Source organism: Engystomops pustulosus, chromosome 3, assembly GCF_040894005.1.
Source record: "Engystomops pustulosus chromosome 3, aEngPut4.maternal, whole genome shotgun sequence".
Lineage (NCBI taxonomy): Eukaryota > Metazoa > Chordata > Amphibia > Anura > Leptodactylidae > Engystomops > Engystomops pustulosus.
Window position 1 is genome coordinate 150,412,677 of NC_092413.1, and position 22,770 is coordinate 150,435,446.

The 22,770-nt window shown below is 44.8% G+C and overlaps 1 protein-coding gene across 14 annotated transcripts in view; it reads left to right on the forward strand.

The window, feature by feature from the left end:
- The window catches only part of TP63 (tumor protein p63), an 84,581-nt gene extending 80,538 nt beyond the window's left edge, over positions 1-4,043 (forward strand). For 7 of the 14 annotated variants that reach the window (XM_072142562.1, XM_072142558.1, XM_072142559.1 and 4 more), the window contains 2 exons: positions 723-816; positions 1,715-4,042. In XM_072142562.1, the coding sequence (XP_071998663.1) occupies positions 723-816; positions 1,715-2,011 (391 nt within the window). In that variant the 3' untranslated portion in view covers positions 2,012-4,042. Of the gene's footprint in view, positions 1-100; positions 177-722; positions 817-1,714 lie in introns of all 14 variants that reach the window. The other 7 variants (XM_072142563.1, XM_072142564.1, XM_072142566.1 and 4 more) reach the window with 3 other exon arrangements.
- Positions 4,044-22,770: the final 18,727 nt, after the last annotated feature.

Below are 22,770 nucleotides of genomic sequence, written 5' to 3' on the forward strand. Positions count from 1 at the left end.
TTGTATAACATGTAAGTGCCTTCTGCATCTTTTATGTATCACATCTAAATCATATTAAATATATGGAAAGTAAGGGGTTGTATTTTGCACCCCCTTACAGTCACCTGGGCTTGGATTCAACCCCCGCCCCTAATCAATTTGTGCATGCGTATGGACAAGTAAAAGAAAGACGTGAGGTGAGATGATACCAATTTTACCTCTGCAACCCAGTCCTTTACTAGTCTTTATATTAAGGAATACTTCTGGCTAACATGGTGGAGTTTTGGGTACTTAATAATTGGGTACATTGAGCAATTTCTTTTCAACCCTGAAAAGCTGAAAAGTACCCCACAACTCTTCCACTTTCAGCTATGCCGCTTGCTTGGTTAGGTGCTTTAATCTTTGCCCTCATACTCCTGAGTTGACTCTTCTGGTCATTGGGTCCCTCTAGGTCTTGATGCTTTCCCCACTTTTAGAGCATGTCTGAACACTCCATTGAGCAGAAGTCTTATTAATGAGAGTGTAGACTGCCTGTATACTGTACAGATTTGTCCTACACTTCTAGTGGTCGTACATCCTAGCTTAAGAGGTACTTTTGAAAAGCCTCCAAGTGCTAAAAGATTCAGAAAGCACATAACAGATGTTATGTTGTCTGATATCTCGTGAACTTTTTAGAAAGTAGATGCTTTTTGTTCTAAATAAGGACCTGCTTTTTATACAAAGTATTATTTCTTGTTTTATAGTTTTTTAGCGAGATTGGGATGTTCATCCTGTCTGGACTATTTCACTACCCAGGGCCTGAGCAGCATCTATCAGATTGAGCACTACTCCATGGAGGTGAGTTTATTGTCCATTTTATATTTTATTAATGAGGTTTACCAGGAATATGGAACACTTGTAGGGGAAGAGGGTTCCAGCTTTGCTTTAGTACATCCCATTTTGTGACCTGCTTCTATCCAGAGGGTTTGGGGAGTCACAGGATCTGTTAATGGCCATCTCGGACCATGGAATGACGCAGTAAATGATGTCCCCTAGAAAAAGAAAATGAGGTGGTCACTCATTGGATCAAGGGGGGGGGGTCTTGTGATCCCCTGGAACTCCTGGCCAGGTGTGATCCCTAATACCAGAAGCACGGAGCAGGTTGAGTGTGTGGGGGGATTTTTTAATTTTTTTTCCCCCACCCCTGTCTCCTTGGGGGTTTTTTCCATATTTCTGGAAAGACTCTTTAAACTTATCAGCCACTAAAGACCAATACTATTTTCTCTCATTTAGAACTACTCTCCACAATTTTCAGGAGACAAAAACTTTTACCTTTGCCACTTAGGCCTAGGACAGTTTAGTACCAGTTGGTGTTCAGAACTAACATTCGGCGATTTGTGAGATATCATGCATCAAGTGACGTTGGAACAAGAAATTGTACATTGTCTTTCAGAGAAAATGTTCTGACTTCCAGGTTGGGCTTCTCATGGGTGGTAACTGTTTCACCATTAGGTATGAACCTTTTAGTCGGGTAACAGAAATACGGTACTTTGTGACTATATAAATATTTTGTAGTGCTGCTATGTAAAGCTTGAGGTAAATTAAACTGACAGTGAATTGCCCAAACATTATCACCTCTTGGTGAAACCAGGTGTTTCATGGTAGTGTAGTCTCTCTCGTCGACTATAGAAGGTAACTACATATAAAGAGGCAGTGATTTCTACAAACACTTACCCCCATTTTTTTTTTTTTGCAGGACTTGATAAGCCTGAAGATTCCAGAGCAGTTTCGCCATGCCATCTGGAAAGGTCTTGTAGAACATCGGCAAATCCATGAGTTCTCATCGCCTCCCCATCTGCTGCGGACAACTAGCAGCACTTCTACCGTCAGCGTGGGATCCAACGAATCTCGTGGAGAAAGAGTCATTGATGCTGTGCGGTTCACACTGCGCCAGACCATTTCTTTCCCCCCACGTGATGATTGGAATGATTTCAATTTCGATATGGATGCTCGTAGAAATAAGCAGCAGCGCATAAAGGAAGAGGGCGAATGACTATCCTCCAGCATTTCCTGTTAATTTTTCCATGCAGGGTCAATATTATATTTTCAACTTATTGCCTGCTACCATCACTTGCCATTGTATTTATGTGTATATATGTATAGGGGAGATGGTGGGGAGCAGACAGAAGTTAGAAATGGAGATCTAAAGCTAAATATATAAGCCATTGTTTGGTTGCCTTTAGTAACTTCTAGAAGTATAAAACCCTGTGTAATAATGAAGCTTCAGATAACTATATTAATACTTTAAAAATACCAGTAAATGAACAGTTAATCTTAGGAAAGGGTAACAACCAAAACTGTTGCCTAGAAGGATTTGATCACAAAACATAACTTTACTTTAATAATAAGGCATATGCTATTCATCCCAGAGACCACATTTCATGACAGGTGGTGACCATATTTTCTTTTCTCCATATACTGAACTGATATATAGTTAATAAGGTCATTTGTATAACATGGAAAGGGATTTTTACGGCTTGTCTTTAGATTGCTATATTCAGTACCTATACACCTAGGAATTATTTGCTCAATTACTATATTGTCTGGGTATTTCAAAGAAAGAAGCTCTATGTGCCAGCCAGTGGCCTTTTGTGTAGGCTTTCCAGTGCTATTGTTTCCAATACAGAAGATACCCGTTCTCACTCAGGTGAATATTCTTGCACTTATTAAAGCGTTGTTGTTCTTTACAGAGGAAGTTATAGAATCTTACATTTTGCTAAAGAGTCTTTTTACAGAATCGATTGAAGAATTAGTCATAAGTTACAAGTATTTGTCTGACATATCCTTAATGTAGGCAGTTAATATCATGTTGGTTGAGGTTAGGTTTTTCCTCTACCAGTAATATATGGGATCATTGCACTCTGGTAGGCACTGCATTTTCCATTGTTTACAGTGATCCATACCAATGTTAGCTGATCACTGTAGATAGTCAGACCCTCGCTGATCTTGTTGGCCTATTCTTAGGATAAGAAACTTTTTACATTAGTAGTAGCACAACATAAAGTGTCTTTTCTGAATAGATTTCTTAATAACAGAAAAGCTCACATTTCATTCTGCTACTGTCATAGTAATATGACACAGACATATTCATCTATCTCACATCCATAGGATAGGTTACTAGCAGCTGATGTTCATGGGGCTACACTCGGTGTAACCGCAGCACCACCAAAGAGAAGCAGACAGTTCTCCCTGTAACGGATCAGCCATATGCACCTCTGATATAAATATATGAGAGCTACAGTAATGCCATCTCTCAATTATCAATGGACGCTAATGGATAGATCATTAGTTCTTAGCGTGCCTAGAACACCCCTTTATAAGCAGAATATTACTCTATTATGGTTGTTTCTCTAAAAGCTACTAAAAGGAAATGGCTAAAAGACTTGGGCCCATATCTGGTCAGGCACTTACTGTAGGTTTTGTTAATACTGTTCTGCTGAAGCCAGAATATAGCATTTTCTTGCAGACTACATAAGCCAAAGTGATGGCAGCTTTACTGTAAATGAACAGGTATCACTGTGCTTCTGCCTTATTATATAGCACTGATAGGTCATATATTAAGAATTTTGTATATTTCAGTTTTCATACTTTTTTTATTTTTCCATTTTTGTATTTTTGGGATACAGGATTTCCAGTTGAAGTTTATTTTATTAGTATAAAGGCTTTAAGGCTTCAATGTTTTTCTAAACTTTGTGTACATATTCAACTTTAGAGTCCTATATTTCAAATTATATTGGAAAAAGCGAATAGCATAAAATAAGCTATTCATCATTCAAAGGGGAAGTCTTGGTTTTCTTTATTTCTTGAATCCGCTTCCTCAATGCCACCTACTGGGTGAAGAAACCAGTAAAGACTGATGTATCATAAATGTTCATTGTTTATGGCACTGGATTTTGAGGTCATTTACTACAAAAACATTAAAAGTAAAGTTTTCAATTGTTTCAAAGCTTTAAAAACTGATGTTTTGTATGTAAATATTTTGTATAATTGCAAATTCAGTTATCTAAATGTGTTTGATTTATTTCTAAATAAAAAAATAAACCATACCCTTTGTGTGTCCTTCTTCAGTCCTCTGATCTTATATAATCAGTGGGGAAAAAAATTACTCCACCCACGGGAATGCTTTAAAATAATTCTTCTTTTTATTCCATATTATAAAACAACATTCACGGCAAACATATTATCAGACTGGACATAGTGTGGGCATATAATTTCGTCCTACATGGAATTAATTCCTTTCCACCTCCAGTTGAGAGTCAGAATTTTAGATTTAAATGTTTGGAGCTGAAACCAGTAACATGACCATGAATAATTCAGTGGAGAACGAAACGAAACACGCCTCTCTGTTCACACTATGTCCGGTCTGATAATATGTTTGCCGTGGATGTTGTTTTATAATATGGATTCAAAAGAATTCTTTTAAAGCATTCCCGTGGACGTACTGGAGTAATTTATGGCTTGTGTGCAGCAGTGGACTGAGCTTCATCTCTGTGCACAAAGGGAGTCGGTCACTGGAGAGTGGAGCTGGATTTTTGCTGTTCTATAATCAGTGGGGGTTTCATTGGTCAAACTGAACTATCAGAAAGACATTGCATATACTAAGGATAGCAGATGGCACATAATAACTAGAATATCCATTCAACTCCCTTGGCTGTTGTGCGCCCACCTAAGACCTAACAAATCCAGCTCTTCTACAACTTTGATTTTTAACAATATATGTGATAAAGCCTATGGATGTTAATGAACACAATACATGGACAGTATCATTTATTGGTTTATTATAGAATTTAGGGACTAAAGAAACCATCTTCTTTTTTTACAGGTTGTCTGCATCCAGACAAAATCGACTATTCAACAATGAAACCTCTTCGCCCATGGATAATCCTGCTCACTCTTATTAAAATCTTGAGTTAAGGAAATAAAAAATACTGTATCAAAGCTAATATTGACCAGAAAAAGACATGTTTTCTTTATATCTTACATGTTACTTGAACATCTATTTGTAAATTTTTTCAATGTACTGTGACTCGATATCATGATCATTCCTCCTGGTTTTCCTATATGCCGTAACTCATCATTAATGCATAACAATGCAAATTAATTAAAAGTTGTAACAAATCCACATGGAAATTCTTTATGCGATTATGTAAATAATTACAGGTATGTTTTTATGGGACACCAGGCCTTGCTCTATTAAAAGGTTCTAACAGGCTACTTTTCGGTAGTGTACCTCCTGATGAGAGATGAACTGCTAGACATGACTACTATAAAAGGCCTATAAGAAGACTTGGCTTTCAGAGTCTTTCTTCCTCTGTGTAAAAGCTACAATCGCAAGACAATTTGGAGTGTCAGGCGGGCATACGTCAGCCGCGGAGGAGAGAAGGAGTGGTGACCCCTTCCCTCTCCATCGCAATGCATTACGGACGGCCCATAATGCGGGGAAAGCTAGGACATGTCTTATCTTTCCCAGTGTATGGAGCTGTACAGTGCTGCACGGTATCGTTCCTGTTTTGCTGGTCTATGGGGGACTGCTTGCAGCCGTAAATATGTTCCCCTACGGTCGTGTGAATGCGGCCTCAGTGGATTTTATCATTCTGATGTGGTCAGATAAATGTCATGTGATGGGCCTTATAATTGATCCTAGCAGGTCACATTTTGATTAACTGCCTACAATCTAGCCAGTAACCTGACAAAGGCAGGAACTTTGTTCCCAAAACGCGTGGCTCAGAGGACCCTGAATATCCAACACAACAAGCCTAACCTTGTCTGACCTTACTGTGTGAAACATCAATAACTTGAGGGCATAGGGACACCGAACAGGTCCTGGAAGGCACAGACAGACCACCGATAAAGAGGACCACTTCATGCACTGAAAAGCAGAAGCAGCATAGAGGTTGCACCTTCCTTACACAGCTGGGGGCAGATTTACTTACCCGGTCCTGTCGCGATCCTGCTGCGCGTTGTCCGACGAGGATTCGGGTCTGCCGCGATTCATTAAGATCGTGAGCCCAAGTTCCTGCATCCATGCCTTCTGCGCCGAGGTCAGCCGGAGTTCACCTGCTTCTTCCCTGTACTTGTAAGTGCGTGTCTTGCGACACATTTCTAAATGTTAAATCCCACTTGTTGTCTGGTGGCCCGCCCCTGATTTCTGTCACGTGCAAGCCGGCGCCGATGCGCCAAAATCCAGCGGAAATTCTGTGCAAAACGGAAATCGCACGGAAACTCGACGAAAATGCGCTCCCCGGACCCTTAATAAGTGAGCCCCCTTGTCTCTGCCTGGACCATTTCCAGGCTTTGAGCAGAAGGTTAGTCATTGTCACAGGGCCCATTTTGTGTCTAGCCATAGACAGCCAGTCACCTTGGCCTTTGGTCGCAGAGGTGTCTTGGGTGAGAATCCTAAACTATGGACTGGTCTTTAGCGATGACTACTTATGGTAGATGCTTCAATTATGTGGAGACTAACATCTCAGTGATAGGTGCAGAACATCCTGCAATCACATTTTGCCATTCATGGCAGCACTTCCAACTGGCATTGTTAGCAAGGTAATGCCCACACACACCAGTTGTTCTTAGGACTGTCTCTTCCAGATTTCTGCTGTCCAATGTTATCACATTACATCCTTACAGTTCTTTCTGAAATACTTATCTGTAAAATTCAAAGCTATAAAAGCAGCTAAGCCTTGTCTCTAACTCTGCTCCCTAATATATGCAGGCAACAGGGCCTTATACTAGAGAACTGAAATATATGGGCAGTGACTAACTCTTTACTCCTTTGCCAACCTAATTAACCTCTTAAAGGGAGCCAACATTCCAGGTTCCTACAAACTGAACCCAAACTTGGTTACCTCAAAAAAAGCACTTCCATCTAAAACATAAAAGATATTCCTGGCTTCTTGCCAGAGAGGCCCTATGAGTCATGGCCGGTAGTACACGGAGGCTCTGGAGTGTTTAGACACTAAAGCTGAGGTGAAGACTCCTCAGAGTGCATGTCTGGAACCAGGAGGGCTCTGTGAACCCTCCCTTCATGACTCAGGCAAGGACCCAGGTATAATTTACAGAATTATTTTACTCTGAACAGCGCTGGGAAAACCAAGTTTAGGTTCAGTGTGTAGTAGACTACAGGAAACCCTCATATGTCAAAACCTGATGACAGGTTGTCTTTAAAGGGGTATTCCAGGAAAAAGCATGATTCATATACAAATAGGTCCTTGAAATATAAGCTAATGTGTAATTGGTTATTTAAAATTTTGCCCCCATTAGCGGAAAAATGCTGCTGACATACATTGTAATGAAGAATTAAAATGCTACTGGCCCTTAAATCAGTCCGTTGATTTTCTCTGCGCTGAGAAAATGGTCACATGGTCACATATCCTGCACCTGCCTTGGCAGATCAGGTGATCATCACTATGTTTGGCTGTAGTTGGTTGGTTGCAGTGCATCCAGTATGGCCAGTGCTGTGGTGAGACCCATCTCAGTGAGGTAATGTGCAGTGATGGCAGTTACACATATCATTACTATAGTAACAGAGCAGGACACTGGGAGCAGAGCATAAGAGGGAGGAGGAGTTACTGAAAACTAAAGGATCATGGGGCTTGTAGTTTCCAGTGGTGGCCATCTTGGTGATAATTTCACCTACTTTAGAAACCCCACAACATTTTGTGAATCATAAAATCAAACTTAAGCTCCATTTTATGACTTATGATATGGAGTTTTGTTATATCGATTTATTTATAGCATCATGGGTTTTTGTATCATACGTTCATATTCCCGGAATACCCCTTCAAGATCTCAACTTCATGAACTCATGGTATTCTGACATGGGGGAGCAGAAGGTGAATTTATAGTTTTGAAATGGAGGTATGCTCGATGTTCAAGAAAGATTTCTGTGTTGAAATGCAAGATAAAAATCACCTGAAAAAATCGTACACTATTATTATTATTGGCAAACTCTGGAATATGGTTCAGTTACAGTTTAACAAAAGGCTATTTCTCTTTGTCTGTCCTATTGGCTGCACTCCACTGACAGTACATAGGGGTACCACCTGCATGCCAGACAAAATCTGTGAGGGTGGTTAGGGCTATACATAATTTTTCTACAAGTGCCCTTAAGGCCCAGAAAGCTATTTCTCCTGATTCCCTCATCTATATTCATATACTGGGTCGCTGTGTAATTGAGTGACTGCTGGCGTTGGGTTATCTGCGGGCTACAAAAGGATTGGGCAGTTAAATGTGAACCTTCTTGATCCTTATCCTCGCCATATCTGCCATTAGGTGGGAGTCAGGCAGCTCCAAGCACACTTAGAGGGTCAGCTGAACCCACCAAAATAAGTGGATAAGGGCTGGAGAAAATGGTTACTTGTAGTGAATGAAATAACGTTACTTAGACATTTCTGGGAAACTAAACACAATACATTGGCATATTACAAAAAAAATGTATAAATGATGAATCTAGCTTTTCTGTGCTCACAAATTAAGCTCAGCTACATCTGCAATGTCACACAGAAGGCTTAGCAATCCGGTATACGGCACTCCCCTGACTTTATCATTCTGAAGCTTCAGCTCCACATAATTTCTTTTGAAACAACTAGTTCCACCTAGTGGTGTAATATAGATTTAGCCCTATTAACCTCACTAGATAGAGCTTTCCTGTTCATGAAAACCAGCGCCAGTTCTACTACCTATCATCAGCACTGTATACGGTCCATGATGTCTCATAAGATGCTGACCTTTGCTTCTCACAGATCAAGTTCATGATCAGGATCAATAATATTTCTGCTCATTGCATGAAGACTATGACAGGTACCTGGGACTTACTACACCTCCCTTCTTGACGGCTGATTAAACATAGGGCATTATGCAGATTGTAGTGTGGGAAGTGGGTGAGGCTCACTTCTTTTATTTGTCCACAACTTTACATCCATCAGCCTATTATGTCAGGCAGTGCCACCTGGGCCCCAGGCAGGGTCCATCCCTCACTATTGTCATACTATCAACACAAACACATGAGCTGCCTGAAGTAATGCTGCAATAACCCAAAGTGCAAGCACCTAACTTTGCCGGAATATATACGTATATGTGGCTTCAGGCTTAGCACGCCTTTCTCATTGCAAGTGACAAAGAGTAGTGGAGAAATCTGGAGACACCTAGCCAAAATCACTGTGTGCAAAGAACTTGCTGATACACTATGATTGCGCTAAATGAATACAGGACAGCGTAAAGTCACTTTAAAATAGACCCTGATTGTGCCACATTCATTATTTGCTAGTTTTCACAATGCTGAACTTATGATTTGCGATTTGGCGCAAATTTTTATTCAGGCACATGTTTTGGCGTAAAATGACTCCAGTCACCTCCTGGTATGGAAATAAGACAGCCACTACCAAATTTATCAAGAGTTCACTGAAAATGAGGGAAAAAGAGAGCATAAGTAAAAATAAAAAATAACTTTTATTAGATATGTATTAAAAATAGGTGGAGAAGTGTGAAATTAAGGTGTAAGTCTTACACCCCACTAATTCGTGTTTTTAATAAAAACTTTATCCGAACTCGTACCGCACAATTTTGTGCAGAGGGACACTGACGTCGGGATATTGACAAACAATGCGGAGGTTTGTAGTATGGTTAGTGAAGAAATAGATCTCGCTGTCTAGCGGATGGGAGGCACGCAATCATTGCATGCACAAACCGCTATCCTCTAACTATATAAGAAGCTCTATTCCCAACTACCCTCCTCAAGATAATAGGATAAAACTTAATACAGACTAGAACCTATCTCACACTGCACAGGGTTTGTTTTTCCGTTGAGATGGTGTGTTAGTATGGAGGCTACATGCTGGGAATGCCTCGATAGAGATAAGCTGTCTAGCATAGAAGATTGTATACTCCCAATGACCAAGACCAAGTTCTCCTTAGGGTGATGCCACACATGGCGTTTTGAACCCATTTTTGGTTAGTTTTTAAGCAGTCCGTCCAAAAACGCATGCGTTAAAAACACATCCTTTTTTGACCAGTTTTAATTAAGATAATTGGTAAAACCTGTCAAAAACGCATGCATTTTTAGACGGACTGCTTAAAAACGGACAAAAAACTGGTTCAAAACGCCATGTGTGGCATCACCCGTAGAGAGACAAAAAAAGACTATAATATGCAACAAACCAAAAAAAAAAACAAACCAAATACAACAAATCACCTGATGAATTCAGATAAAGCATGGAATTGAACATAGACGACCAAGTCAAAGACAAATTGTAATGATAAATTCCCCCCAATGGGGCAGATTTACTTACCTGGCCCATTCGCGATCCAGCGGCGCGTTGTCTGCACAGGATTCGGGTCCGAACGGGATTTATGAAGGCAGTTCCTCCGCTGTCCACCAGGTGGCGCTGCTGCGCTGAAAATAATCTGAACGCGCCGGAATACACCGAGCTGGACCAGGTGAAGGAAAGCGCTTCCCAAGCGACACATTTTCGGTTTTTAAATGCGGCGGTTTTTCCGAATACGTTGGGTTTTCGTTCGGCCACGCCCCCCGATTTCCGTCGCGCGCATACCGGCGCCGATGCGCCACAATCCGATCGCGTGCGCCAAAATCCTGAGGCAATTCAGGTAAAATCAGCGCAAATCGGAAATATTCGGGTAACACGTCGGGAAAACGCGAATCGGGCCCTTAGTAAATGACCCCCAATATGTTTAAAATGTGTGTCCAAATGAGCAGTAAGTGAATTATAGGGACTCATGTAATGTAAATGTTAGATCACAGTCGATGTAAGACCTTATTTTTGTATTATGGATCAAAATATAACGAGCGTATGAGAATGGATAAGTGAAAATAGTAAATTGTGGAAACTTGGTCCCACCAGAGGCAATGATTTTATGGAGCCCCTCAGTGAATACAGAATGTATACATTTGTTATTGTGCATGCAAGATTTACAATTAGTAAGTTTTTTTGTGAATCCACCCATGGGATAAGTGATTGGACTACAGTTTGTGACTCTAGTAGAAGATTTACAGACCAAGGCTGCCTGCACAAGACGTTTAACAGGCCACAGCTTAATGTGCCACATTCCATGGACCGTTGTTTGGAAAGCATGTGTCATAGGTGGGCGAGCGCCACTGACTTTAATTAAATAACTACAGTCCTAAATGACGGACAGCCAGCGTTGTCACTGTGAAGTGAGTTGAGCCTCTTGCATCAGGCAGCACCACCTGCAGCAAGGTGGGGGCAGCATCAGGGATGCTATTAAGCAGGACTTGACAACCAATGTCGGCATGGGTGGAGAAACTGCATGGAGAACCCACCTACTATAATCTGATATATTATTACCGGATGGGGTGTGGGAGAGTTTAGGTACACCCCTGGTGACATCCAGTCGTTTCATGCACAGCATAGTAAAACAAGTCCTAAATTCCTAGTCATATGCATGTAGGCTAAAAACTGTGAATGTATGTGTAGAAAAATTTCATGTTCCCACATGGTTATAGCATCCTTTCATGCAATGTATGTTCTATGATTTGTAGTCATGGTGCTCAGAGCAGAACTCCACTGGGCTAATAACTTCCCGCTATCACTCTCTGCTGCCCATCTCTGTCTCTTGTAACTTCAGCCCTCCAGCAATATGGCAGACACACCTTGGCACTTGCCTGTACACTACCCAGTCTCAGAGTGGTGCTTTCTGTAGTCAGCATGCAGCTGGCAGGTAGACTGGTCATTTTTAGGTTACTTTATGTGCATGGCCAACCTATTACATATTGGGGCACATTTACTAAGGGTCCTGCGGCCACGATTCCATCTGGTTTTCCCTAATATTTCCGATTTGCGCCATTTTGCACTGAATTGCCCCGGGTTTTGGTGCACACGACCGGATTGTGGTGCATCAGCCCCGCAACAGAAATCGGGGGGCGTGGCCGTCGGACAACCCGGGAAGAAGAAGGTGAACTACGGCGGACTTCAGCGCAGCAGCGACACCTGCTGGACATCGGGCGCATGACCTTAGTGAATCCAGGCAGACCCGAATCCTTACCATACAATGCGCCGCGGGATCGCGACTGGAGCGGGTAAGTAAATGTGCCCCTATGTCTCATACGAGTAAACCCAGTACTCTAAGGCCATCTGTCTCACTAGTCTTATTAAGACTGTGTTCTGTCAGTATTGTACTCACTACCAGTTCTAGAAATCCCCCTCTTGAGGGTTAACACTCGCAGGTGCACTAATCAGGTGCTAGATCATGGCACTCTCACTACTGTCAGGTGATGTTCCCATTCCTATACAGCTCTGCCCTGGTAAGTGGTGAACACTACTTCTCCCCAATTACAATCTAGAGAGTGACCCGAAGCTTACCAATATATACACTCACCGGCCACTTTATTAGGTACAGCATGCTAGTAACGGGTTGGACCCCCTTTTGCCTTCAGAACTGCCTCAATTCTTCGTGGCATAGATTCAACAAGGTGCTGGAAGCATTCCTCAGAGATTTTGGTCCATATTGACATGATGGCATCACACAGTTGCCGCAGATTTGCCGCAGATCTAAAAGATGCTCTATTAGATTGAGATCTGGTGACTGTGGAGGCCATTTGAGTTAAGTGAACTCATTGTCATGTTCAAGAAACCCATCCAAATAATGGGTCATCCAAATAAATGACTGCCTCCTCCACATACATTTGGGACATCTAAATGATCAAGCGAAAATAGTAGATTTAATAATATGCGATCAGGCAAAATGAAAAAGAGAGAGTTTTCACAAACATAATGGACAACGTATAATGTGCTGTAGAGAAAATGAAAAAAGCACAAAAAAAACCCCTGCAATCTCTTCTGATTGCGGGTTTATGCAGATAGTTTTCCATATTATTGCTAATTAATTTGCAGCTAGATATAAAGCACTTTAAAGAAGACTGAAAAGAAAAAAACTGTTAATTTGTTTGTAAGGGCAGAGCTAATGTTTTCTTAGAAGTGTTATATGTGAGGGCTGTATGTGACTGTCCCTACTATTTCGGAGAAAAGATTTGCAGAATAACTTGTTCTGTTCCTGTAATTAATGTCATGTACTCCCACTGCCATATCTTTAATCTTAAATGTTTTGCTTAGTAAAGCGATTTCTAATCCAGTATAAAATAGCTTTAGTGTATTCATTTGTGAAAACAGTTCACGGTTCTTATATTTGGAATAGACATTGTCCTGGTAAAGGTTCAAGTATACAGCTGTGTCATGGCTCTGTACAAACTCTGTGGTGTAGAAACTTCTAATATGGCACTGACAGGGCCATAAACTGGGATGAATACTGCCTTCTTAAACATGAAATTGGTGACTGGGGGTACCGTGAGTGCTGTCTACTGTTGGATCATTGTAACTGTTGACTACTTGGGCACTAGTACTATAGGCTACTTAAGGCACAGTGACTATTGGCTACTGTGAAGGCATTGTGACTTTTGACTACTGTGACTTCTGGTTACTTTGGGCACTTTGGCTACTGGCTATTGGAGGGCTCTGTGACTATTGCCTGCTGTAGGCTCTGTGACTATTGGTACTGGATGTACTATTTCTATTAGGTTTTGGGGGCTCCTTTAATTATTAGCTGTTGTGGGGGCACTGTGACTATTGACTACTAGGGCACTATTACTATAGGCATCTGGGTGTACTGAGATTGTTGAAGGTAAGGTTGGATGTAGAGCGTTTGTGAACAGCAGTAGTCAGCTCTTTCCACAGATTCTCAATTGGATTCGGGTCTGGACTTTGACTTGGCCATTGTAATACGTTAATTTGTAAACCTTCCATTGTAGATTTTGCTTTATGTTTGAGATCATTGTGCAATATCCCCCACCGGGGTCTAGATTTTTCTTGGGGCCTGGAGGCAGCCGGGACCCAAAATACTGGAGTGTCTGGCGGTTTCGGCCTAGGCACGCTAGTATCACGGTGCTTGGTATGGGGACCGGAGGGCTGTCCTACAGCCTGGCAGGTCTCCAACAGGTGGTGTTGGCAAGAAATGATGTAGAGGGAGAGGCTGTAGTACTGGTTCTCCCTGGGGCAACCCTTGGAGTCTGTAGTATGTGTCTCTGGTAGATGGATGGGGCGCCCTTGATAGTGATACAGCTGTAGCAGGGACCAGACGTAGGCAATGCTGTGCATAAAAGTAACTTACAGTTCTTTATTCAACCAACGGTAACAACACACCAAACGATTCTGTACAAATGCAGTACTGGAGTGATTTTGGAGTTGTCAGGAGTTGTCTCACCAGCCTGGATGCAGGGGCAGGCTGGGATGTAGCTGTGTCCAATCCAGGAAGCTGCAGCTTTGTCCTGTTTGTCCTGTGTCACTCTGCATGTGGTTGCTGAGGCCTAGGAGGCCTATGTTCAGAGCATGTGCTATCAAAGATGCTTACCTGTCAGAAGCTTTTGGAACTCTCTCTAACTCCTCCCCTGACTAAGGGTTTAGTTACTCCCTAGTCAGGGGGTCTCCTCCTCCAATCACACTCCAGTTAAAAAAGGTGGAACATCATTGGATAATCACATTAACATTCCCTTAACCCTTGCCTATCCAGGCAGAATCTACCGCTGCTCATTTACCTCTATATGTATTGCATAGTAAAAGGGCTTATTCGCAACTACTCCTCTGCCATGCGCATTGGCAGGGACGTTGCATACCCCCAGGGCAATTGAAAGAGCCGCCAACAGCTCGACTATTGGACCAGATGGGAGTAAAGAGAACCAACGCTGTCCAGCAGCAGATGGCCTCCAGAGGGTCCAGGTGTGTAACAGCTGGTAGGGGTAAGGATGGACTAGGTTGCACTCTCGAGGAAGTGCTGGCTATGTGCAGTGTAGGGGACAAACCGCCCATGGTCCCAGAGACAGGCACATGGGTTGGTGTTGGACTAAGTACATAAATACAAATATATGAGACAGTTGGTAGCTAATGCCCTTAAACCAACTCTGTAGTAGGGAAAGGTGTGGTGTCATGTCCTGTAATCCACTCCTTGCACCAAGGCCTGACTATTTGTTCGGAAACTCTTCTTCCTTGGCAACAAATAGTAACAATAGTAGTACATGTTATACATACAGTACAATTTACCTGCCGTCTGACGGTCTTACCCTGATTGTATGGCATCTAGGTGTTACTAAGTTGAACACCCCCTGTCCCCTAAAGACCCGCGGTTTACAGACTACCACACTGTATGGAGCTCCAATTATAGGCGTAAGCTTGCGGTCAGGATTTACATATAAAAGACGGTCCAACACAGTCATACTATCACCTGCAAACCTATAAAAATGTTAAATGCAAACTTACTGACAATAAATGACAGTTGTGCAAACATTAAGTAACTCACATTGGCTTAAGCAGCCCAATGGGTAAAATTGCTTGAACGTTACAAACGTTATATAAGAATGGCTACTCAGGGTAGCAATAACAAAGTGCCACAAGGTCCATTTTCCTGTGGAAAAAAGGCATAAATGTAAACAGAATGTCCCATTCCTGCAAATAAAGAACATTCAGTGCAACACAAAAGTCAATAGCAACTTTTCCTTGTAGTGGATGGCTAAAAGTCTCTCAGAAGGCTTTTGAAGAAAAGTCCATCTTCTGGGCGCAGCCCTTGATGTGAGGAAAAGTGCAGATGAAGGGTCTCCTCCAGAGGTGTAGGGACAGAGTCCTTCACAGAGTTCTCTGCATCAGCTGAGGTGGATGCTAATGTAGCATATAATACTGTTGCGCAGTTCAAGGAGAGTCTCTTGACTGAGATAAATAAATAGGGGAAAGAGTCCCATGAAAGTCTCTGGCTCTATAAGGTATATGGGTGCTCAGCCCAACTGGGAGTAGCAGAAGAAATGTCATAATTATAATGTATACAATAGATAAAGTACCTGGTAAGGGCTACAGCCCATCAGGGGTTACTCAGTATCTGAATTGCAGTCAGTAGGAGTGAGTACCTCAGGCTCGGCAAAGCAGACGGCTTTCAGCTCCCGATTTTTGTGTTGGGACAGCTGGTACTCCTGCAGATACGCAGGGGGGTTTCCCCTTTGTCTCTCGCTGAGATCTCCTGAGTTCCTGTTGAGAAAAAATTACCATTTCTTCGTCGTCATCTCCGGAATCAGGCACTGGAGTAGGAATCTCAGGCTCCTTAGAGACGACAGGGGCAACAGGGTCATCCTCCACAGGCAGCAGCACTGGAGACTGCGGCGGGGATGGTGACCTCTCTGGAGTAACTCTCCCTGGAGTAGAGAAAATCACACAAAGGCACAGTCACAAGTTCAAGTAAACTGGGGGTAGAGGAACACAATGGGGCTCTTGGACTGGAAGTTGGGGTCATAGGACTTGACACAGGGGTGAAGGATCATAGACATCTCTTCAGCCGGTTCCTCTGTACCCGGATTGATGGACGGTCTCCTCTTGAAATCTCGTAGACTTCAGGGGAGAGACTGCCTAACTAGGTATGGCTCACACTCCCATCTCCCATCTAACTTACTGGTGGGATGGTTGTTTTTCAGCCACACTCGTTCTCCGGGGGCAAGGGGCTCAGCACAGGCATTGTGGTCAAAGTCTCTCTTTTGTTTGTCCCGGGCTTCTTCCACCTGAAGATCCACAATTTCTCTGGCATCCGCCAGGCGCCTCTGATGCTCCTGAACCTAATCAGTCTGAGGGAGTAGAGATTGGGAATCGGGGTTTTCCATGTCCAAGGCCATATCTGCAGGGAGATGGCCATGCCTCCCAAACATCAACTAGTAGGGAGTGTATCCTGTGGAGCAATGGGAGGTATTATTGTACAGGTATACTAGCTCCGGTAGTAACTTCGGCCAGTCAGCCCTTTTTGAAGGGGTCAGCATTCTCAGCATGTTGATGAGAGTGGTTCATTTTCTCACAGAGCCCATTGCCATGAGGATGGTAGGCTGTGGTCCTCAGCTTCTTGCAGCCGTAGAGGGTACACAGCTCCTGGAACACTTGCGACTCAAATGCCGTTCCCTGGTCCGTAAGGATTTTATCTGGACAGCCATAAGGGAGAATGAAGCTCTTCCACAGGGCTGCTGCGGTGGTCCTGGCGGACAAGTCTCTGACTGGTACTGCGGCCACAAACTTGGTGTAGTGGTTGATTATTGTCAGGGCATAAGTGTGACCGGATCTGCTGGGCTCCAACTTCACGTGGTCCAGAGCCAGAACCTTCAAAGGCCGTTGGCTCACAATGGGATGTAGAGGGGCCCTTTGATTGTGTTGCTCTCCTCCAGCGATGGTGCAGGCTGGGCATTCCCAGCACCAGGTCTCGATGTCGGACTTCATGTTCACCCAGTAGAAGCGTTTCCGTAGGGTAGCTTCAGTCTTCTGAGTGCCGAAGTGCCCAGACTGGTCGTGGTACATATCCAGCACTATCTTGGCATCCCTCCGGGGAATTACAATCTGATACAGTCGGTCATAGGTGATAGGATCCAGAGTCCTCCTTTTCAGCAGGCCCTGATGCATACTCAGAGTCTTCCTCTGGTGCCAAAATTGGGACAATTCCCCATCGGCCCTCCGACGACGAATCCGTTCAGGCACCCGCCCACTAGAGAGATAGTCCATAAGTTCTCCTATGGCGCGGCTATCAGCCTGCAGACTCATCCATTTTTCTGCCGGTGGCACAGACTCTTCTCGTGGGGTAGCTGGGACTGCTTCTGAGGGTAAGGAGTAGACTCTCTGAGCCTCTTGATGCACAAACCGGGCATAAAACGCTGGCATCTCCACATCTTCCCACTGAGCATCCGTGGAGGGTCCCTCCCACTAATCAGCGAGACGGGACAGAGCATCAGCATTGTCGTTGGTCTTGCCAGCTCGGTACTTGATAGTGAAGTTAAAGTTTGCTAACCTGGAAGCTCATCGCTGCTCCAGGGCTCCCAGCCGGGCAGTGTTCAGATGCACCAAGGGGTTGTTGTCAGTGAAGACCGTGAAGAAGGAAGCAGCTGGGTAGTCTTTGAACTTTTCAGTCACAGTCCAGACTAACGCCAGAAACTCCAACTTGAATGAGCTGTAATTCTGGTCGTTCTGTTCCGATTCTCGAAGGGAGCGGCTGGCGTAGGCTATGACCATTTCAGTTCCATTCTGAAGCTGGGATAATAGAGCTTCTAATCCCTGCTTGCTGGCATCGGTGTAGAGTATGAAAGGCAGATTGTAATCTGGATATCCTAACACCGGTGGCTCAGTTAGTCTTTGCTTCAGCATTTGGAAGGCTGCTTCTCTTTCTGCTGTCTATTCAATGGCTGCTCGGGATCGTTGGTCCTCTGTTGGCAGTCCCCTTAAGAGTACTTTCAGAGGGGCTGCCAACTGGGCGAACTTTGGGATAAATCGCCTGTAGGTGCTCTTCGTAGGTCTTGGAGTAGATGATGATATCATCCAAGTACAAGATTACAGTCTTGTCTTCATCTCTTGCACCAGCTTCTTCACCTCTTGGTAGCGGGCTGGAGGTATGGGCCGGTATCTCTCTTTGATAGGGGGATGAGAGCCAGTAGGGATGGTATGCTGGATCAGGATAGTCTGCCCAAAATCCAGTGGGTATTTGCTGAAGGCCTGGTGGGGCTTCATGACGACATCCAGGACACCTTGTACTTCGTCTGCAGGAGTAATATCGTCATCTCCAATATTGAGCTCAAGCCACCAGGATTGCTCAGCAGGCTCACCCTCAGAACTTTGTTTCACCTCCAGCTGTTGGGAGGCAGACAGAGAGGTTTCCACTAAATCTTCAGGGTGGACACTAAAGAGAGTAGCTATGGCTTGGTATCTTCTCAGATCCACTAGGGAATCTTCCACATTTAGTAGTCTGATGGGTACTTGTCCTCTGGATACAGTGACTAGGCTCCTGGCGGCTAGAATGGGCAGGTCTTCGTCAGCTGGTAGAGGTTCTACCATAGCCTAGTAGTCTTGACCTTGAACGCCCATTCAGGCTCGGCACCATAGTAACGTCTCAGTCCCAGGTTGAAGGCGGACAGGTTGTGGATCTTTGATCCGGGCTCTGCAGATTTCTCCGTTAGGGCCTGCAAACTTCTGTTGCGCCACCAGGACCTGCATAGTCTCCTGAATTGCCTTCCGAGAACCTCTGGGCACTGTTGGTAGAGAGTTGTGGAGAGCCTTCAGCACTTCAGGGTAGCAGTTGCGGAGGGTATTGGGAGAACCAGTACCAGGGAGAAGTTACTGTCTTCAGGCACTTGTGTCACCACTATGCCCTGTCTGTTTAACTCAGTGTCTCCAATGGTTAGCGTGGGCTCCCAATAGCCGCGGATGGATACGGTTTTAGTAGCAATAATGTTCAAGTAAGCCCTGGGAGGCTGTGTCAAGGATGCTCCTCTTCGGCATCTCTCGAAGGTAGCACTTCGAAGGGTAGTCACTTGAGAGCCGGTATCAATTAAGGCCGGTAGGGTTATCCCATTGTTGGTTACATGAACCATGGGGCGAATCCCCACGAACCTGGGCATCCAGATAGCATCTCGAGGACTTACAGGTTCTTCCCTTGGAGGTCGTCCCGTAGCTCCAAGGGTTTGTCGTTTAACCAACGACATCCATTTTCCTCATGCCCGTACTTACGGCAGTAGCTGCACCGCTGGTGGGTTTCTTTCTGACTCCAAGTGTTTAAGGACTTTGCCTCCCTTGGGCGCGGTTTGGCTGGGAAGTCACGAGGAGCGACTGACCGTACAGAGTCCTCTGGTGGTTTCCTCCATGAGGAGATGGTTACTTCCAACTGGGACAATCAGACGAGTATTTTACTCACAGTATCCACCAGGTGGGTGACCTGTTCGCTAGGACAGCAACTTCCGCAGGCGCAGGAGCAGGTGACGTCGGCTGCGTTGTATGACAAGCTAAAGCAGTATCCTCCATTTCCATGTATACAGACTCTTTCTGCGGTCCAGCGGGCAGTCGGTCCCCTAATATGTCAATGGCAATTTCGTTAAACTCAAGAAAGGAGGCCTGGGCATGTTGAGAGGAGATTATCTTTAGTTGACATCTTTGATTTCTATCAACAAGTCCATTAATGAATTGTTCCCTCAGGGTTTGGTCAGAGTTTTCAGCCTCTTTGGGATAAAGGCGGGTTATGGCCGTCCATGTCTCCTGTAGGGAGAGGGCAAAGTCCCTGAGGGACTCTTGAGGCTTCTGTCTTTCTCCGAAGAACTTCTGCTTCAACTCCGAGGCAGTTTATTTATCAAAGGTGTTGCGCAGCCTATTGAGAATCTGGACCACACTCTGGCGCTGTTCTCGGGGCCAAGATTTGACTTCCCGGAGAGCGGGTCCCTTTAATTGCCCGGTTAGAATGCCCATTTTCTGTTCCTCGGTGAGTGGATACAGGGCGAAGGTAGCTAACAACTTGGCTCTGAATTCAGAGAGAGTGTGTAATTCTCCCTTGTAGTGGGGTAACCAGGGGGCCCCCAGACAGTAGGGCATAGTCAGAGGCATAATGGTGGGAGTCCTGGGGACACTGGCTGCAGCAGTGGAGGGACCAGGGGACAGGAATTGCCCCAGTTCCGTGTCTTTATCTTGGGGTGACATGATTGAGCTAGCTAGGGCTGAGGGATACACACTGTCCGTTGCTATGGGCTATGGCCAGTAATGGGGACTTGGGCACTTTAAAGCACAGTCACTATTCCCTGGGAGGTGAGCCAATTAACCTAGCATCGGAAACAATCTCTACCCCCCTTTAACTTCCCCAGCGGTACTCACTCAGGATCAGCCATGGTGCACGAAGGACTCCGTTCCCGATGTCGGCAGGCAGCCGGGATTCAGCAGTGATCAGCAGTGCTCTCCTTCAGTCGCAGAACACGTGTGAAGGACTTCGGATGAGGCACACATTGCTGGCAGGCTTCAGGCGTGGCCTGCGCCGAAATCCAAGATGGACGATTAACCCTCTTCGTTGCTGGCCGCACACGCTCTGGCTCCTCCTCCACGGTACTTCGCACCACACGTGCAGGGGGTGGAGCTTGACGAGGCCTCTGTGTTTCCCGCCAGTGAAGATTTGACGGGCTGGAATTTCGTGCTGCGCCATAGCCTCGTGAGGTAAATGCTTCAGGCGCGGCAGTGCCGGATGTAGCAGAGATGACAAAGTTCTTTGCAGGGTTTAACCTCCGGAGTGCTGGAGCGATGCTCGACAGCACGTGGCAATGCAGTAACACAGTCAATGTGGAAAATAGCACAAAGTCACTTGGCCTAACCCGGATGGCAGCAGGGTTAGGCAGCACAGTAAATTTTCAATAAAGGACAGTCTGTAGTGCCAGCATAAGGCACAGAAGTAGAAATCCTGTTCGTGATGCCACCAGGGCCTAGCCTTTTCTTGGGGCCTGGAGGCAGCCGGGGCCCAGAATACCAGAGTGGCTGGCGGTTGCGGCCTAGGCACGCTAGTATCACGGTGCTTGGTATGGGGACCGGAGGGCTGTCCTACAGCCTGGCAGGTCTCCAGCAGGTGGTGTTGGCAAGAAATGATGTAGAGGGAGAGGCTGCAGTACTGGTTCACCCTGAGGCAACCCTTGGAGTCTGTCCCTGGTAGATAGATGGGGCGCCCTTGATGGTGATACAGCTGTAGCAGGGACCAGACGTAGGCAATGTTGTGCATAAAAGTAACTTACAGTTCTTTATTCAACCAACGGTAACAACACGCCAAACGATTCTGTACAAATGCAGTACTGGAGTGATTTTGGAGAGGAACCTCAGGAGTTGTCTCACCAGCCTGGATGCAGGGGCAGGCTGGGATGTAGCTGTGTCCAATCCTGGAAGCTGCAGCTTTGTCCTGATTGTCCTGTGTCCCTTATTCCCTTAACCCTTGCCTATCCAGGCAGAATCTACCGCTGCTCAATTACCTCTATATGTATTGCATATTAAAAGGGCTTATTTTCAACTACTCCTCTGCCATGCACATTGGCAGGGACGTTGTAATTGTCTTGTTGGAAGATAAATCTCCATCCCAGTCTCAGGTCTTTTGCAGACTCCAACAGGTTTTCTTCCAGAATGGTCCTGTATTTGGCTCCATCGATCTTCTCATTAATTTTAACGATCTTCCCTGTCCCTGCTGAAGAAAAGCAGGCCCGAACCATGATGCTGCCACCACCATATGTGACAGTGGGGATGGTGAGTTCAGAGTGGTGAGCTACAGTATGTTGCATTTATGCCAGAGCACCTTCTTCCACATGTTTGGTGTCTCCCTAGTGGCTTGTGGCAAACTTTAAACATTACTTTTTATTGATATCTTTGAGAAATGGCTTTTTTCTTGCAACTCTTCCATAAAGGGCACATTTGTGCACTGTACAACTGATTATTGTCCCATGGACAGACTCTCCCACGTAGTTTGCGTACCTGAGTCGGAAGGCGCAGAGAGGGTGCACACTTGCAATCCGCTGCCGACGCATTGTGCTGATGAGCATTTGACTGTGCAGACGCGAGGGTGCAGTGAAAGCGTAGGGCTCACTGTGCATGCGCGAGGTTTGCTGCGTGGTGGGCCGACGTCAGAGAGGGAGGGTTAGGAGCTGATAGGATGTGGAGGGTTAGGAATAAAATATTAATGAGTGGGGTCAGTGCTTAGCATTGTGCTAATCAACCAACGAACATTAGATTTGAAAAGAGCCATGAACCCGGGACTTGGCCAGGACTTCTTGGCAGGGAGCGAGGTAAACTTTATCAGGGGATATTTCAGGAACAGAGGAAGCATATATCTGAAACTAACAGCTATGTAATGTACTAGGCAATGCCTATTGCAGCCTTTCACCAGTGCAGTTGTGCCTTCTGGTGACAGGTTTCCTTTAAACTTCTCCACAACAGTATCAGGGAT